We start from the raw sequence: 18,322 nt of genomic DNA, 5'->3' as shown, positions 1-18,322 counted from the left end.
GGGAAGGCAGTAATAACAGTAATGTAATCAAGAACATGCAGCAGAACCACCTGGGGAACTTTCCCAGTAAAGGTTCTCAGGTTCCACCTATGGAGAGTCTAGGGTTGAGTAAGGAGGACCTGGCCATGTGTGCTTTGATAGGTGAGCTGTCTTCCTGCGGTCAGAGCCATGCCACATCCATCGTCTGGAGCTAGGGGTCTGCAGAATTTCCCTCTCCAGATTCCCAAGAGCACATTTTCTTCCCCAAATTCATGATCAAGACCAAATTATTCTACTCCCCATACCTATTACTTAACTGTAAAGGAATAATTAAGTGCTCCCCTCTCTGTCATCTTATACCCATCTGGCGTATGTAATGGGACTTGTGTAAGTTAGTGTATAATTGACTCTTTGTAGTATTATTATTTTATTATTTATTGAGGTTTTTTTTGCTGTCATTTGTAGTTCCAGATTTTCGAGCTTACTTGATAGGAGGGCTTCTTGTCTTGACCAGCACGGCGGTGTCTGTTGCGTGTATCTACAACGTTTTTAAGATAGACATTGTACTTTGGTATCGAAGTGCCTTCCATTCTGCAGGGCCCATAGAAGGTGAGTAACCATTGAAAAATGCATTGTCCTGGAATCTGCTCGTCCGTATAACCATTGTAAATATACTTGATCATCTTTTTTTTTTTTTTTTTTTTTTTTGCGGTACATGGGCGTCTCACCGTTGTGGCCTCTCCCGTTGTAGAGCACAGGCTCCGGACGTGCAGGCTCAGCGGCCATGGCTCACGGGCCCAGCCGCTCTGTGGCACGTGGGATCTTCCCGGACTGGGGCACGAACCCGTGTCTCCTGCATCGGCAGGTGTACTCTCAACCACTGCGCCACCAGGGGAGCCCTACTTGATCATCTTTACTAGCTTGCCTTTCGTGTTGTTGACAACTTTAGAGGAGAGCGTCTCCCTGGGGCTTCTCATACTTTAGAGAAAGGATTTGCCCATAGCCACCAGCACCGTACGATCGCATAAGGCTTGTGAGCTAGGAGTGACCTGGCAGATCATCTTCTGGCTCCCAGTGCAACTGTTTTAGGAAGGTTCTCACATCCACTGGTGTTGGCAAAAGACAAAAATTTCTCTTGGAGCAGCGTGAGCTCTGTCCACGGTACATCTTCAACACAGCACATGTGCATGCAGAATTTATGTCACAGAGAGCAAGGAGTTGCCTGTGTTTGCAGCTCCTTCTGGGCCTGGGCTTGGTGCCCAAAAAGATTTGTATCCAACTCTCAAGTTTGGAGAGAGACAGACCTGGGTTTGAACTTGAGTTCTCCACTTACTCCCTGTGTGATTTAGGTATTTAATTCTCTTCTCTTTCTCAGGTATAGGTGGAAAGAAGGGAGGGAGGGAGGGAGGGAGGGAGGGGAGGGGAGGGGAGGGGACAATGATCAGAACCTGCCTCACAGAGTCCTGTAGGAATAGCAGAGTTGAAGCTCAGGAAAGCACTGAGGGTCCTGGGGTGCAGGGGGCTCCCATGTCTGAAAGTCCAAGCAAGCTGCCCCTGCTGCTCTGCCTGTGGGTTTATTTTGGCGTGGGGAGCTGTGTCCTGCCAGCGCTTGTCACCAGAGAAGTGCCCTGTGATCCCAAATCTGAGGATCCGGCATTTCCCATCACTGTGCTGCTTTTTTTTTTTTTTTTTTTTTTTTTGCGGTACACGGGCCTCTCACCATTGTGGCCTCTCCCGTTGCGGAGCACAGGCTCCGGACGCGCAGGCTCAGCGGCCATGGCTGACGGGCCCAGACGCTCCACGGCATGTGGGATCTTCCCGGACCGGGACATGAACCCTTGTCCCCTGCATCGGCAGGCGGACTCTCAACCACTGTGCCACCAGGGAAGCCCCCATCACTGTGCTTTTAACTCTGTGCTATTTTCTTTGTATCTCAGAATAGATGTGATCAATCAAGGCCTCGCAAAAAAGTAATACATCTGCTTTAACGTGTCCTAACTGGATAGAAAAGTCACACATGGCTGAGAGAGGTCTGTGCAGCTTTCCTGCACGGAGATACACAAACGTATCCCTTTCAAGTCCATAGACTTGCAGGGTTGACGGGAACTCAAGGAGGTGGGGTGGGTCCCAGCACGTTTTAGGAATCCCTATTTCACAGAAGGGTGGTAGTCACACTAAGTGCCTGCTTGGCATATAAAACCATGTGTTTGTCCACATGTTTGATAAAGCGTAAGTGTCCTAACTTGGAGTTTAAGTTAAATTTCAGAATTCAAAATTGGCGGCCGTTGAGCAACCTGGAAAAAAACGGATTCTTTTTTTTTTTTTTTCTTTAATGGCACAATTCACTTGTGGAAATTGGTGTTGCATGTCCAATGCAGCCTGAAGCTCTTTTAGTGTTGTAGGCGCTGAGCTGGGCCGTGGCCCCTGTAGAGTCTGCTCTGCGTAAGCCCACCTCTGCCTGTGGTCCTCCTGCATCTGTTTGAGAAGAGACCTCAGGGCAGCACTACTGCTTGTCTTTTCTGACACAGAGACGCTTTGTTTGTTGACTGACAGGGGACTGCGTGGGTTCAGTGTTGTCCCCAGAACTCCCTCCCTGACTTACCACGATCCCCGGAGCGTGAATGCTGAGTGTGTGGTGAAACTGCCACGAGTGAGGTCAAGTGTAGCAGGAAGAGAAAAAAAGAATCGTGCCTCACCCTGAGAAGGGGAAACTGAACAGTTGATTGACTCAGGGAGCCCCACCCTCTGCTTAGACCGGGCTGCTGCCCAGATTTGGTATCGGCGGGCTGAGGATTTGGAGATGGGAACCTACAGTCAGCCGGCAGTCTTCTTCCTTTTAAGTCAGAAAAGTACACGCGCCCTTTGTGATTAAATTTCCTCCAGCTCAGTCTCTGAGAACTGCCCTGTGAGCCCCCTTTGAGTGTGACTTCAACAGTGAGTTAGTGATGAGACCCTGAGATGAGTCCCAGATGCCGTTTCCAGCTTTGTGTCCCTTGAGGATATTTTCTGGTTAGTTGGGAACGTGTGGAGTAATGGACAACAAATACAAGTGAGGGAGAGAGAGAACATGTGTACTTCTCGTGATGAGTTGTTTATTCCAACCAGATTAGTCAAGCTGCAGCTGTGATTAATAGTGAGCTGTGTATAACTCACAGTTTTATTAGGAGTCATGGACAGGCCTAAGTCCACGAGCTCTATGTATTATTGTCTGTTAAATCACAGGAGGGAGTTTAAAAATTCTTATTCCAGGTGTGCATGTGTGTACACAAATATAAGGGTTAGTTTACAAATCTACACGAGAGATATGTCTATGCCTCCCCTTATTCCAAATAGGTTTGTGGGGAATGTACCTGTAGAACAGATGATTAAAAACAAAAACAAGGGCTTCCCTGGTGGCGCAGTGGTTGGGAATCCCCCTGCCAATGCAGGGGACACGGGTTCAAGCCCTGGTCCAGGAAGATCCCACATGCCGCGGAGCAACTGAGCCCGCGAGCCACAACCACTGAAGCCCTGGTGCCACAACTACTGAAGCCCATGTGCCTAGAGCCCATGCTCAGCAACAAGAGAAGCCACTGCAATGAGAAGCCCGTGCACCACAACAAAGAGTAGCCCCCGCTCACTGCAACTAGAGAAGGCCTGCACACAGCAATGAAGACCCAACGCAGCCAAAAATAAAATAAATTTAAAACAAAAACAAAACAGGTACAGTGAACAAAGGGTAGAATGATAACATAAGCAGGGCAGGGGACAGTTAATGACCCACCTTGGATGGTTTTTAAAGATGCTCTTGCTTTAAAAGTGAAGGCAAAGCCATGACAAGGTTCATGGCACTGTTTACACAAACTTTTCATTCGCTCATGAGAACACATGGCTTTTTCTGGGCCAATCCCCCAGGAAAATTGTTTTGTAGGGAGATCTTGTTTTCAAAGCATGTGATGTAATGAACTTTGCTTGCAACAAAATTCCCATGGTAAGTGTAAAAGCATGTTTAATGTGCCTTTTCTCCCAGTGTCTTCATGCTAGGGCAAAAATGCCAAAAACTCATGCAGTTCAGTTAGCGCACTGACCTGAAGGTCAAATTGATTCCATCTGGTTTTTCCACAGGACCAGTTTGATCAGGTTTAAAATTTAGCAACATCGTATTGAGAGAAGTAGGGAATCAAATAATCTTTAGGCAGCTTTCATAAACATTAAGTTGTGCAAATAAATGAGTGTATTTTTGCCAACAGCCAATGAGGTTGTACGCAGGTGCTTTAACATCAAAAGTAGGTATGAATCTCCTTAGAAAATGAAAGGAACTTCACCAGAACCTGGATGCCCTGTTTCCCCACCATTACACAGAGAGCAGAGCCCACTTTCCTTAGGAAACTCACTAGTAGATCTGTGTCTCTGTAATTTTCTTGATGATGTAGACAGTTGCGGGGGGTGGTCCACCTCATTGTTATTTGTTGCTATTCATTGTTATTTCCCTAATTCTGGCCCAGTTACTGTGGCTGGGAATCAAATTACCTCAAAACTTCATGGCATAAAACCACCACTTATTTTGCTTATGGATTCTGTGGGTCAGGAGGGTGGACGGGCAAAGCGGAGGTGGCCTATCTCAGCCCCATGATGCCTGGGACTTCAGCTGGGGGACAGGCAGCTGATTTGGGCTGTTGACTGGTGGCCTGGGCTCCTCTCCAAATAACCTCTCTATGGGGGCTACTACACTGGGCTTCCTCACAGCATGTGATGGCTTCCAAGGGCTAGTGTTTCAAGAACAGCAGAGCTAGGTAAAAGCCATTATTTTTTTAATGACTCAGACCCTGAATTTCTAGTATCAATTCTACCTTGTTCATTTGTCAAGGCAGCTGCAGGATCTTACCCAATTCTAAGGAAGGCGAAATAGATTCTGCCCCTTTGTGGGGTGTGGCAAAGTGCAGAAAGAACATGTGGGACTGGAAATACTGCTGGGGCTATTTTTGGAAAATAGCATCTGACACAGTTGCACAGGATGAATCAGGGATGAGCTTTGTGAAGCTTCCTTCTCCTAATTTAATCAATCAAGCCTATGTAATGAAGCCTCCATAAAACCTGGAAGGACAGGCTTTGGAGAACTTCTGGGCTGGTGAACAGGTAGAGTTTGGGGAGAGTGGTGCCCCCCAGAGAGGGCATGGATGCTCTGCACCCCTTCTCCATCCATTGCCCTGTACATCTCCTCATCTGGCTGTTGATTTCATATCCTTTAAAATCCTTATATAATAAGTCAGTGGTCTAGTAAGTAACATGTTTCTCTGAGTCTGTTCTAGCAAATTAATCGAACCCAAGGATGGGGTTGTGGGAATCTGGTTTATAGCCAGTTGGTCCGGAGTACAGGTGACACCCTGGACTTGCTACTGGTATCCTGAATTAGTGTTACCAAACTCAGGTTCAGCTGCTCATCACTCGAAAGCCAATACTCGAGAGACAAGGGTTGGTTGGAAAAGGAAATGTTGCTTTATTCAGGAGGCTGGAAACCCGGGGAGAAGGTGGACTGGTGTCCCAGAACCAACTCCAAAGATTCTGCGTGGCCATGAAAGTGTTAAAGGGAAAAGGGGAAATAATCTCAGTTAATCTCTGAGAAAGGGGGTCAGATTCTTCACCATCTCCCACTGCGCGCAGGCTTGTTGACTCCGCATGATCTTTCTTTAGATGCTGTCTTGTTCACACAGTCTGCTTGTGAGATTACTGAAGGGGAAGCTGGGGAAGAGATGTAGTCATCTGTTAATTATTTATTCTTCATTTCTACTTCTAAAAAAAGAATCAACAGGTTAGGCAAGGCATTGTGTGATCAAAAGATTTGAAAGGTGTGCTTTGGCCAGAGGTTAGTTAAGCTTGGAGGCACTAGGTGTAAAGGTTAAGTTAAAATATAGCTTTGCTAGAGTGACAGGACAAAAGGGCCTCCTGCAAAGAGCTGCTTCCTGCTAGGAGCTGTTTACATTGGGGTGGGAGGAGTCGTTGGAACCTCCAGTTTGGAGCACCTTGGTCAGAAGCACAGGTAACAACTGGGCGTCTGAAGTGGAATGTGATCTTGTGGGACTGAGCCCTTTCCCTGTGCAATCTGATTCTATCTCTGGGTAGAAAGTGCCAGAATGGAGTTGAATTCTTAGACACCCTGCTGGCATCCAAGAATTGCTTGTTGGTATGGGGAAACCTCCACACACACATATTGCAGTTGGGTCTGGGAACCCTCTTCAGGGACCCAATCATAAAGGGGCCCTCACACTTTCATGAGTTTTACTTCCAGGAGCCTGACCAAGCTCTGATGGTAAATAATAGAGAAAAATTCCTTTATGTGCTTCCAGCAGGGAGAGGGGAAAAATAACTCTTTTGAAAGACACCAGAACATTCTGTTCTTAACAAGGACTGCCCTCAGGATACACTAGTAAATGAGAGCCTAACCTGCTGGGGTTTTATCAGGGGCCTGACTGGCCTGGGCAAAGGAAAATAACAAACTCCAGCCCTCTCTAGCCATCCTGCCCAACCTAAAGGGGGAGAAAACACTGAGAAACGTTTGTGAATTTCATAGTCCAGAGGCCCAGGCTCACTAAAAGACTGAGATCTAATCATAGGACTAGAGAATACTTCCCCTCTCCCCATTCCTCACCACATGTTGCTAAAGACCTATTTAGAGCAATTCCTTTTACCTGGTAGATCACATCCAGCTATCAAGAAAAACTATAAGGCCTATTAGAGGGCAAAAAACCCCCCACAATTTGAAGAGACAGACCAAGCATTAGAACTAGATATGGTGGGGATGTTGGAATTGTCAGACTGTGAATTTAAAACAACTATGATTACTATGCTTAGGACTCTAAAGGATAAAGCAGACAGCGTGCAAGAACAGATGGGCAATGTAAACAGATGGGAATAGTAAGAAATAACCAAAAAGAAATGCTAGCAGAAAACAAACAAAAATGAAGAATGCTTCTGATGGGCTTATTACTAGACCAGACACTGCTAAGAAAAGAATCTCTGGGCTTGAGGATACCTCAGTAGAAACCTCCAAAACTGAAAAACAAAGAGAACAAAGACCGGAAAAAAACAGAACAAAATATCCAATGACTGTGAGACAACCACAAAGAGTGTAACATACATGTAATGGGAATACCAGTAGGAGAAGAAAGAGAGGACCAGAAAGATTTCAAACACTAATTACTGAGAATTTCTCCAAATTAATGTCAGATACCAAACCACAGATCCAGGAAGCTCAGAGCACTCCAATTAGGATAAATACCAAAGACAAACAAACAAAACTACACCTAGGCATATCATTTTCAAACTACAGAATAAAAGATAGGGAAAAAATTCTGAAAAAAGCCAGGGGAAAAAGACACCTTACCTCTAGAGAAACAAAGATGAATTACATTCAACTTATCCTCAAACAACCATGCATGAAAGAAGAGATTGGAGTGAAAATTTAAAGTGTTGAAAGAATGAGATGCAGTGCTTGGCAATGAGTCAGCCAACTGGGCACCCTGAAGTCATTGAACCCAAGGAAGAAGACATCATGATAGCAACTCAGATTTTCACTTTGTTCACATAATTTGGTAGGAATAATTTCACGAGCTTGTCCCATTTCCTTTTCAGATGGGAAGCTGTATGATGCATACGTCTTGGACTCCAAGCCTCAAAGAGAAAGCCAGAGCCGTGATGTGGACACTCTGGTGTTGAAGATTCTCCCCGAGGTGCTGGAGAGGCAGTGTGGATACAAGTTATTTATATTTGGCAGGGATGACTTTCCAGGACAAGGTATGTTTTAAATGAGGTATAAAAATAAGAAATGAATAAAATAGAAAGGAACCGAAATTCCCTGATGGTCCAGTGGTTAGGACTATGTGCCTCCACTGCGGAGGGCACAGATTCAATCCCTGGTTGGGGAACTAAGATCCTGCATGCTTCAATGCAGCCAAAAAAAAAAAAAAACCTCCCTCTTCTTTGACTTTACAAACAGAAGGAGCTATGCTTGTCTTTCCCACAGAACCACAGGGAGCCTTCCACTCCCCTGCCCACAGCCCCTGAGCTGAGGTGGTGGGACCAGGCTCTCTTCTCTCATTAGGCTCATCCCTACAACAGGATAACTGGGATTCCTGGTTGAAATCATGTGACTTTCACGGTGGGTAAGGATAGAGTTGACCCATTTGTATGAACCGCTGGATGATGACATACACAACCTTGACCAAGAGACTAAAAAGGGACAACGGGTCCTTTGCTGTCACATCTTTGAGACTAACGGCTGAGTATTTTCTGTCAATTTGAATTTGTAAAAGAGCTCATGTTTCAGGCTGGTTTTATAAACTTCAACTCTCGCCAACCCTGCCCTACCTAAATAAAATAGAAGTTATTTATTTCCCCCTTTTAATAGGAGAGTAGCTTTGGGAAATGCAGTTAACATCACTGAACCTCAGTTGTCTCGTCTGTCAAATGGGGTTGAGAATGCTTCCCTGACTCAGTTGAGAGAATTAAATGAGGTAAAACCTGAGTAGGGACCAGTATGGAGTTTAGCACATATTAGATACTCAATAGATGAAAACATCCATCTTATCCTATACTTTCTCTTTCTTAGAAGGTGATACAGTAAACAGCTGATATTTGAAATATCATCAGGAAACCAAGATTACTACCTAGTGACCTGTTCTGGGTCATTTTAAAAGGTTTCTAAGAACTTTGGATTTGTCGGCTGCTTCTATCCATAGCTTATCACACCTTTTCAAGTTATGAAATCATCCTCCATGAGGAAATGAAAATGTGATCCAGTGCTTGCTATAAACCTGCAGAAGAGCTCTCATTTCATAAGCATATCAATATTTATTCATTCATTCACTTCTTCAACAAATATTTATTGAGCACCTGCTACGTGCCAGGTAATGTTGTAGGCACTAGAAATATTAAAATAAACCAAAAGAGAAGAAGGAAGTGCTCTTGGGGAGGTTACAGTCTATTCTTGTATCCTAAGAATAAGGAGCATATAAAACTTGGCCTTTAGGGCTTCCCTGGTGGCGCAGTGGTTGAGAGTCCGCCTGCTGATGCAGGGGACACGGGTTCATGCCCCGGTCCGGGAGGATCCCACATGCCGCGGAGCGGCTGGGCCCGTGAGCCATGGCTGCTGAGCCTGCGCATCTGGAGCCTGTGCCCCGCAACGGGAGAGGCCACAACAGTGAGAGGCCCGTGTACCGCAAAATAATAATAATAATAATAATAATAATAATAATAAAACTTGGCCTTTGTTTTGAAAAAAGACCAAGTTTTATCCATAGTTGGATATTTCAAGAACTTTCCGCTCCCCTTCCCAAGAAATCATTAGGATATGTTATTTGGTTTCAAGTTAGTCTTATAAGTCCTGGTCATTTAAATAACTATGAAGCACAAGAGGAAAACACAAATAAAGATTAGTACAATATTTGAGCTAACTACATGTGTCCTATCCTTTTAAAGTCTGTTATTTTTTTTAAAGTATTTATCCTCTAATATATACCAGACCTTCAGCTCAGTTTGGAGATACAAAGTTAGACATGATAAGATCCTTGTTCTGAGTAGTGCATGGTCTGTGGCTCTTTTAATCATGAGATGTTCTGCATCTTCTTTCTTTATTTCCAGATGTGGTCAATGTCATTGATGAAAATATTAAGCTGTGCAGAAGACTGATCATCATCATAGTTCCTGAAGCACTGAGCCTTGACCTATTAAGGAACATGTCAGAAGAACAAATCACAGTCTACAATGTTCTCATCCAGGATGGGATAAAGGTCATTCTGATTGAACTGGAGAAGGTCAAGGACTATACAACCTTGCCAGAGTCCATTCAGTACATCAAACAGAAGCATGGGGCCATCCAGTGGAGTGGGGACTTCACAGAGCAGTCACAGTGTGCAAAGACCAAGTTCTGGAAAAAAGTGAGGTATCTCATGCCACCCAAAAGGTGGCCACCTTCTCCTCCTGTCCAGCTGCTAAAGCACACGCCCTTCGACCTCATGGACAGCAAGTGGGAGGCCAACGTGGGGTTCATCACCCCGTGATGGACAGTTGGTTGTCATGTGGTGGCTCACATTTAAATAAGGATGTATTGCATTTGGGCCATTTGCTTAAAGCTTACAGTTGTGTACTTGAGGAAAGGACTGTGTTTATTTGCTCATTTTGCTCAGAGCTACTTCTTGAGGGAAAGACATTACCTCTCCCGAAGCCCTCATTAACTGACTGGCTCTGAACACTCATGAGCACTGATGAGCATGGAGCATTAGCGTTTGAGCCCCTGGGGATGGGACATGGAGGGTTGTAGAGTGGCAGTTCAGCTGTCAGGTGGTTTGGCATGTGGTGTGGCCCCGGTGGGGCTGGGTAGCCAGGATACAGGAGGGCAGTGTGGGCTTGGGTAGGGCTGGCAAAGGTAATGGCCCTGACTCTTCATGCCTGAACAGTGTTCAAGGCCCTTGTCCTCAGGGAATATTTGCTGTGTCTCTGAGCCCCTCTCACTCCTCAAATGTAAATAAATACCTGTGACCCCGCAGTCTCAGCACCTTGACACTGGAAGCAACTTGGAGGTCACCTAGACCTGTGGGGACCAACTCTGGTGCCACCGAGATTGCCCATTAATCACCCTGCCGGTGGGCCCCATGCTTTGAAAGACTTTACCTGTCAAACCAAAATAAGTAATAACTCATTATTTTTCCAGCTGGCCTACATCAGCCAGAATTCTGAGCCACATATGATAGACGCAGTTACCACACCAAGAGGATATACTTCTAGTCCAAGTAAACAAAGCCATCTTTCAGTTAGCCAGCACACTCTCATCACAGGTCAGTCTATGACTTAACAAGTCACAAAGATTTTTGACACTAAAATTTAGCTGTAAACTCTTATCATTACTTTCAAAGACCCTAACTGTTGGAGCTTATATATAGTCCAACTCTCTTATTCTGTGGTTGACAACAACAGCATTCAAAGGTGGCTGCTATGGTGAGAATGTTCCTGTCCCCAAAGTTCATATGTTGGGATCCTAACACCCAATGTCATGCTTTAGGAGGTGAGGCCTTGGGAGATGATTAGGTCTTGAGGGAGGACCCCTCATGGATGGGATTGGTGTTCTTTTTTTTTTAACATCTTTATTGGAGTATAATTGCTTTACAATAGTGTGTTAGTTTCTGCTGTATAACAAAGTGAATCAGCTATACGTATACATATATCCCCATATTCCCTCCCTCTTGCGTCTCCCTCCCACCCTTCCTATCCCACCCCTCTAGGTGGTCACAAAGCACCGAGTGGATCTCCCTGTGCTATGCAGCTGCTTCCCACTAGCTATCTATTTGACATTTGGTAGTGTGTATGTGTTCATGCCACTCTCTCACTTCGTCCCAGCTTACCCTTCCCCCTCCCCATGTCCTCAAGTCCATTCTCTATGTCTGCGTCTTTATTCCTGTCCTGCCCCTAGGTTCTTCAGAACCTTTTTTTTTTTTTTTTTTTTTAGATTCCATGAATACGTGTTAGCATACAGTATTCATTTTTTGGTGTTCTTGTAAAAGAGATCCCAGATGCTTCCTTGCCTCTTCCACCACATGAGGGTATAATGAGAATTCTGCAATCTGGAAGAGGGACCTCACCTCTTCCAGAGCCTGGTCTCAGACTCCCAGCCTCTAGAACACTGAGAAATAAATTTCTGTTGTTTCTAGGTCACCCAGTCTATGGTATTTTGTTATAGCAGCCGAGCAGATGAGGGCATGGCCCTAATGAAGCGTCATAGAGACTGGAGGTGGTCAGTCTATGGGCAACACAAGAGATGTGTCAGGGCCGGGGTGGGGGGGGGCAGCAGGTGTTAGTGGGGACAGCAGAGGCCCCATGTGTTGGGGGAGCAGGGTCAGGTGGGCCTGTGCCCTTCTTCACAGGCCGTGGATGGCACGGAGTGCCTGGTGGGATCTTAGGTGCCAAGGAGCTCACTCTCGTCTGTCAGCACTCATATTCCGAGATGACCTAGCTTTACACATTTGTTATCATCATACTCAGGTCCAGAATGAACATCAACCCACTCTTTATTTTATTTACTATTTGCTTTTTAAATGTTTTTAAGTTATGGGAAATATATATAACACGCAAACGTTACCATCTTAACCGTTTTGAAGTGTGCAGTAGAGTGGCATCAGGTACATTCACACTGTTTTACAACCCTCAGCATGATCTGGCTCCAGAACTTTTTCATCTTCCACAACTGAAACTCTGTCCCCATTAAGCATTAACTCCCCATTCCCCCTTCCCCCCAGACCCCCTGCTCTCGGCTCCTGGCAACTTCCTCTGTCTGTGGTACCTGTGTCTATGGTACCTGTGTCTATGGACTGTTCTAGGTACCTCACGGAAGTGGAATCACAGGGTATTTGTCCTTTTGTGACTGGCTTATTTTCCTTAGCATTCTGCCCTCAGAGTTCCATAATATTTGCTTTGTGTTCATTACTCTCACCTCATCCCTCCCTCCTTATTTTCCTTCCCTACTTGAAGGGCACAGTGAGGGCAGGGCAGATTCTCTGTTTTATTACAGGGAGAGGGACGACCACCAGAAGTCATAAGCTCATTAGGGCCCTTCTAATCAGATGTTTATAAATTTTTTGCATCTTGGTTTATCTCTCCAAGCTGGGAATCATAGCTCTTCATGGAGGATTTTCCAGTTTAGGTCAAATAAGCTGTTTCTCCTGGTGCCCCCAAGAGCGCAATGATGACCACCACATATGCTTCTCATCCTGTTTCCCTCACCTACCGTCAGTCCTCTCCTCTCTGCTTTGTCCCTTGTTACCTGCAATGCTGGAGAAGTCTTCTCACCTGTAGGACGGCTGACGCTTTGTCCTTCGATTGGTCTTATGTGGAGCCCATATGACAGTGCCTATTTCACCATGGAGGAAGACGAGGCCCAGAAAAGCGAGGTTGATAAACCAGAGACACAGTCATTTGTCAGGCAAGCACTGTGGTCTGCTACCTGTGCTGTGGTTCTTACCCTACAGCAACTTTTTCTGACTCTCTCTTTCCTGTGAGACCAATTGCTGGTTGGAACTAACTTCTAGAAACCTGGACACTGACTTCTGGAAGTACACATGAAGGCTTCTGAATGATTTCCCTCGATTTACTCTGGGCTTTCTCGGGAGCGAACACATTTTTGTTTTGTTTTGCCTTGTTTTTGCCTGGCAGTGAAGAAAACTATAGCATTTAGGTGCATGTGAGATTTAACATTCAAGATGGAGAACTCCTTCAATGAGTTTTACATTTCTTGAATGGATCCTTTCGCATGGCTGGAGATCTTAAGATGAGATTGATGAATGAGGCTACATCTCAATTAATCTCCTTTCTTCCTGGGACAACTTTATCTGAGACACTCCTCCAGGGGGGAAACATTGGAGTTAATTTCACCTCTTTCCTGGAGCCACATCGCCTCCTAGGAATCTGAGCATCTGAGGCTGTGCCTAGTGGTTAAGAGCAAGAGGGTTTCGAGTCTGAAACTTCTCCACTAATTACCTGGATGGGTCTTTGAGAAGCTGGTCAACCTCCCTGAGCTTGTTTCCTCATTTTGTGATGATGTGAGCAGAAGAGATGACATACGTGAGGCACAGTATGAAAAGCAGTTGTTATTTATGGACAGGTTGGATGCACTTGAAATAACTCAAGCCATAATATTTAGGGAAAAGGTTTAATTGAAGGGGAAAAAATCGATGTTGAATGTTTTGCAGTAGGCAGCTCATAAAAATTTCTACTAGCTTCTTAAAGTCACACACACAAAATGCCCCTGGAGACGGGGTTCTCCATATTGGGGTCTATGGGGTCCATGACTGTACACCCCCGCTGTGCACGTTCAGCTGGAGTGACTTTCCAAACCACCCTGCCCTGTGTGCTAGCCAGTGTTCCCTCCCACTTCCGCAAGGACCTTGGCCTTCCTGCTCGCCTGGGTACACATACAGCTCCACTCCGATGTGGTCCTGGATGACTCTCCTTACTTGCTGCTTGTTGGTGATTATGGGGGCTCAGGAGTAGTGAAGCCTGGACCTGGGAGGTGGGAGCCAGGAATCACCTTCACCTGCACTCACTCAACCACGCAGGATCCCAGGCCAGGAGAGTCTTTGAAGGAAGTACCTGAAATGGGGAGACCCCATCGACAGAGCCATCCCTACCCTGGGCTCCTGGGGACTGCGCCGTGGACCCCTCCTCCAGCCTCTACCACCTCTCAGACCAGGATCCTTTCTTCCTCAGACACTCAGTGGCTCTGATTCCAAACAACCTGTCAGGTCCTCTAGTTTGCTCACTTCTCCTGTCTGTTTCATCCCAGCACTCCCAAAATGAGACTTGCCAATTTTCCCTGAAGACTGTGCTTCCCTTAGAGCCTTCTGGAATTTCTACAACAGGGGCTCAGAGGCACCCTTTGTTTGGGGTGATGGTGGGAGGAAAAGACTTGCCGCAGCATTTGTATAGAAAGCCCTTTATCTAAGACGGAGACACCGCTAATTATCCATGTCAGAGAGTGGGTTGATTCCCAGTGGAGATTTGAGGGAACTGGTGACATCCACAATACAGTCCTTAAAATGTGCATTTCCACTAGTTTGGAGACATTCTTTAATATTTTATCTCAGCAACTAAACACTAATCACTAAGCTGCTAAAGATAACGAAGTGGAAACCTCACGGGAAATATTTGCCATGTGAATACCCAGTGATTTCCAAGTCATTCTCAGTTTTATTACTAGTAGTTTAAGCACTTTCACTTTTAATTTCCGCTCGTTTTTAATGAAATCGCTGGGATGCAATAAGGTAAAAAGACAAATAAAGGAGTTAGCCTGGCTTTGCCACTGAAATGTAGGTTGGCCAGTAAGGGCTGAGAATGTTAATTTGTCGGCTGACACGGGCTCATGCCCAAATGTGCATAAGAAAGAAGGTTTAAGTGCCAATGGAAATGGACAAAAAGGCAGGTTGTAGGAGAGCTGAAGGCCACCACTAATTCATTCACTCATGTTTCAGCCACTGGGCTTAGGGAGGTAAAAGGAGGTTTGTCACCTGTCCTTGGGAGTGGGCCCCATGTCCCCTGGGTGAACCAGAGGGGACAGAAACTGGCCTGGAGGTAGGGGTGATGTTAACGCAAGTTCGTGTGCCTGACGCCAAACAAACTGAAACGTCAGACTTTGGAGCAGAGAAAGGTTTATTGCAGGGCCATGCAAGCAGACCGGTGGCTCATGCCCTAAAAAGCCCAAACTCCCCAAAGGGTTTCAGAAAAGCGCTTTTATTTTTATTAAAATTTTTTTTTATTGGAGTATAATTGCTTTACAATGTTGTGTTAGTTTCTGCTGTACAACAAAATGAATCAGCTGTACGTATACATATATCTCCTCCCTCTTGAGTCTCCCAAAGCCCGTTTAAAAGCCAGGTGAGGGAGGGGTGTTGGAGGGTCTGTGATCAGCTTGTGCACAATTCTCTGGCTGATGGTAAGGTAACAGGACGGTGTCACAGGGGTTCACATGATCAGTCTTGGGACTTCCCTGGTGGTCCAGTGGTTAAGACTCCGTGCTCCCAATGCAGGGGGGCCAGGTTCGATCCCTGATCAGGGAACTAGATCCCACATGCCCCGCATGCCACAACTAAGACCCTGAACGGCCAAATCAATAAATATTTAAAAAGAAAACAGAACAAAACATTGTCAGTCCTTCAGCTCCAGGAGGCCTGGGGCCATGTGCTCATGGTCATCAGTTAACACCTTCCATTGGTCGGAGAGGGGGAGGCTTTTTACATCTGTAACAACAACTTGGGAAAGGTGCATCAGATACTGTTATCTGGGTATTTCAGAGAGGAGCTACAGCAGAGGATATGGGGTGTGGGGGGGAGGTCTGTCCCGGGAAGGCCCCATGGGGTCCCGCTCGGTTACAGTGAGAGGTGAATAGGTCAGAGTGAAGGTGAAATACAGGTGCTGCGCCCCACATTACCTTTTGGTTCACCTTCCTGTAATGATTGAGCTGGCCACAAACCCCACTTCCTTTGGTCTCTCGCCTCAAACACCGTAAGTCTCCCCATGAGAAAGGGCAGGGTAAAGGCTGAGTCACATCAGTTAAAGGGTCCGGGGAGGGCTGGTCTTTTCCCAAAAGACTGAGATGCAGATACACAAGTGTAAGTGCTTGGCACGCTCTGTGGTTCCCCGAGGCACTGTCTGACTAATGTGGGGAGTGGGCAGCGGAGCCCCTGTCCCTTTGTGCCTCCTGCCACACCCCATGCCCCACCCCAGTGACTCACAAGGCTTCCTGCTGGGTCCCAGGCCACTGACCTTTCCTCAGCTCTCCATCCTGCTTCATATTTATAAACTTTCCATCAACACTCATTTGTGTGGTTGATTTATCCAGGGCTGTGTCTGGAAAGTTAAGAAAGTGGATAATTCCTCCCTGGTTTCCTTTTTAGAGACTATTCTATAGGTGACAAAGCCACAACATCTGGAATAAGTGACGGGCTGTGTTGGGTGGTGACCCGGGCTCTCAGAGCGGCAGGACATTGGGCCTGAACTGCTGCAAGCCACAGATCTCAAAAGGAATTCTCCTGGGGCCCTTCAAGGAGGGAAACTCTGTGTGCACCCATCCCTTCTCTCTTTCCGAACCCAGGCAGCTTGTAAGGGATGCTGACGTTGTCGTAGTGAAACCGAACCCTCGTCCTGTCCTCCTCGTCCTCCACTGAGAGGGAGGGGGAAGCAGACCTTGTAGCCCTGGGTCTTGTCCTGAGTCACCTCTCCCCAAAGGCTCTTTTATTGGTATTACTATTTTTTAACTCAAATCCACAAAATCGAGAAAGCCAGCACAATGCCTGCCTGTGAGCGGTAAAGGGAAGTGCGGAATCCATAATCTGCATGTTTGCCAGCACAAAACCAATCCATTTAGGTAGGTTTTTCAGTAATGTGTCTATTTTTTCCTAGATAATCTGTTGGTTTGGGTTAACCACTGACTCAAACTCTGACAAAACACAAAAATTAGCTCTTTTCTACTTTGGCAGGGTATAAACAAGCTGCTTTAATATAACAAACAGCTGTTTTGTTTTTCCTGCCTTTCTTGACTGCTGTGGAAGGGTTTGCATTTTAAGCTGTCTTTGTCAGAGGCTCTCTTATTAATGACAGTGGCCACTGCTCACCTTTGGTGCTCTAACCTAACCAGAGCTGACACTTATCTGCAAGGACCAAAAAGCTTTACCGAAGGAGAAGGGAGAGCAAGAGAAAAGGGGATCCACCGGGAGACACCATCAGATGATCAGACCACAAGGTGGAGGTTTTCTTGTCTTTATCAGGAGGCTGCCCAGCCCCCATCTCCCACTCCCCTCGGAAGACGCGAAAGTGCATCTTTTCGGATTTCAGGCCCAAAATGGGGCCAAGGGGGTTAGGAATGCACTCACACCGGCCGAAACAGGCGGCACTAAAGTGTTCTGCTGGATGGATCGTGCTGCGTTTCGCTGTCTCATCTTCTCTGCCTGCTTCCAATTTCCTGCTGCAGGAGGGGCTGGGGGTGGGATTCTGGAGACCCAGCTGGGCTCAGCCACAGAGGAGAGTTGGATGGGGTGAGAACCTGGGGTCTCGGTGGACAGGAAGCCTGTGTGTATGCCCCTTCCCCTCTGTGTCCACAGTGAAATAATAAGCTATAACTGTTACAAATATCAGCAGACCAGGAAGAAAATTTCATTCTCAATTTTGAAATATAAATAATAGTTTTATTTGTTGAGCACTCATGAAAGTGATCAAAATTCTTTTTTATCCATTGAGAAAATTAAAACCTATTTCTATTACATCTAAGTAACCAGCTGGTCACCATTTAAGATAGTTATACCTCGGTGCTGGTGTCAACTGAAAAACTGGCAAAACCCAAAGTGTGGTTACATTTACAGAAAAATGTGAGGATAATGTGTAAAAGAAAAACTTTTCCCCCTTACTCAGTGGATGTATTATTTCTTAACCTGCGTCACTGGCATCTACTGTTTTATCGATTTATTCATGTTCCTGAACTTACCTGGAAACCCCTGGGGATGGAAGATTTATATGGTGATGGTGCTGTGGTTCTCGCGGGCCCTCTGACCCCCATTTCCCCCCATTTCCCTCTGTTTTTAGGGCTGCATCAGCGGGATTTACTCGCCTTCCCCCCCAACACCACCATCTCTGCCGTCACTCCCCTTAGCATCTTTCTGGAAAATAAAAACATTAATAAGGACCGAGGCTTGGGCAGGGGCTGGATGATTTTTCAAAATATCTATCAAACATGGCCAGCCCCCCAGACCAAGCCACGTGCAAGACAGACCAGGGCTGCAGAGCCTGGATTCCCAGGATTTGGCTGAAGGACTCGCATCATCTACGAGCAGCT

General features: G+C 46.1%; 1 protein-coding gene across 1 annotated transcript in view; it reads left to right on the top strand.

The window, feature by feature from the left end:
* Nucleotides 1-10,013, top strand: part of IL1RL2 (interleukin 1 receptor like 2) — a 51,203-nt gene extending 41,190 nt beyond the window's left edge. The window contains exons 8-10 of the mRNA XM_060117733.1: nt 445-588; nt 7,588-7,749; nt 9,595-10,013. Coding sequence (XP_059973716.1) covers nt 445-588; nt 7,588-7,749; nt 9,595-10,013 — 725 coding nt within the window. The remainder of the gene's footprint in view (nt 1-444; nt 589-7,587; nt 7,750-9,594) is intronic.
* The last annotated feature ends 8,309 nt before the right edge of the window (nt 10,014-18,322 follow it).

This window comes from Mesoplodon densirostris, chromosome 14, assembly GCF_025265405.1.
Source record: "Mesoplodon densirostris isolate mMesDen1 chromosome 14, mMesDen1 primary haplotype, whole genome shotgun sequence".
Taxonomy (NCBI): Eukaryota; Metazoa; Chordata; class Mammalia; order Artiodactyla; family Ziphiidae; genus Mesoplodon; species Mesoplodon densirostris.
This window is presented reverse-complemented; position numbering and strand designations above follow the sequence as displayed.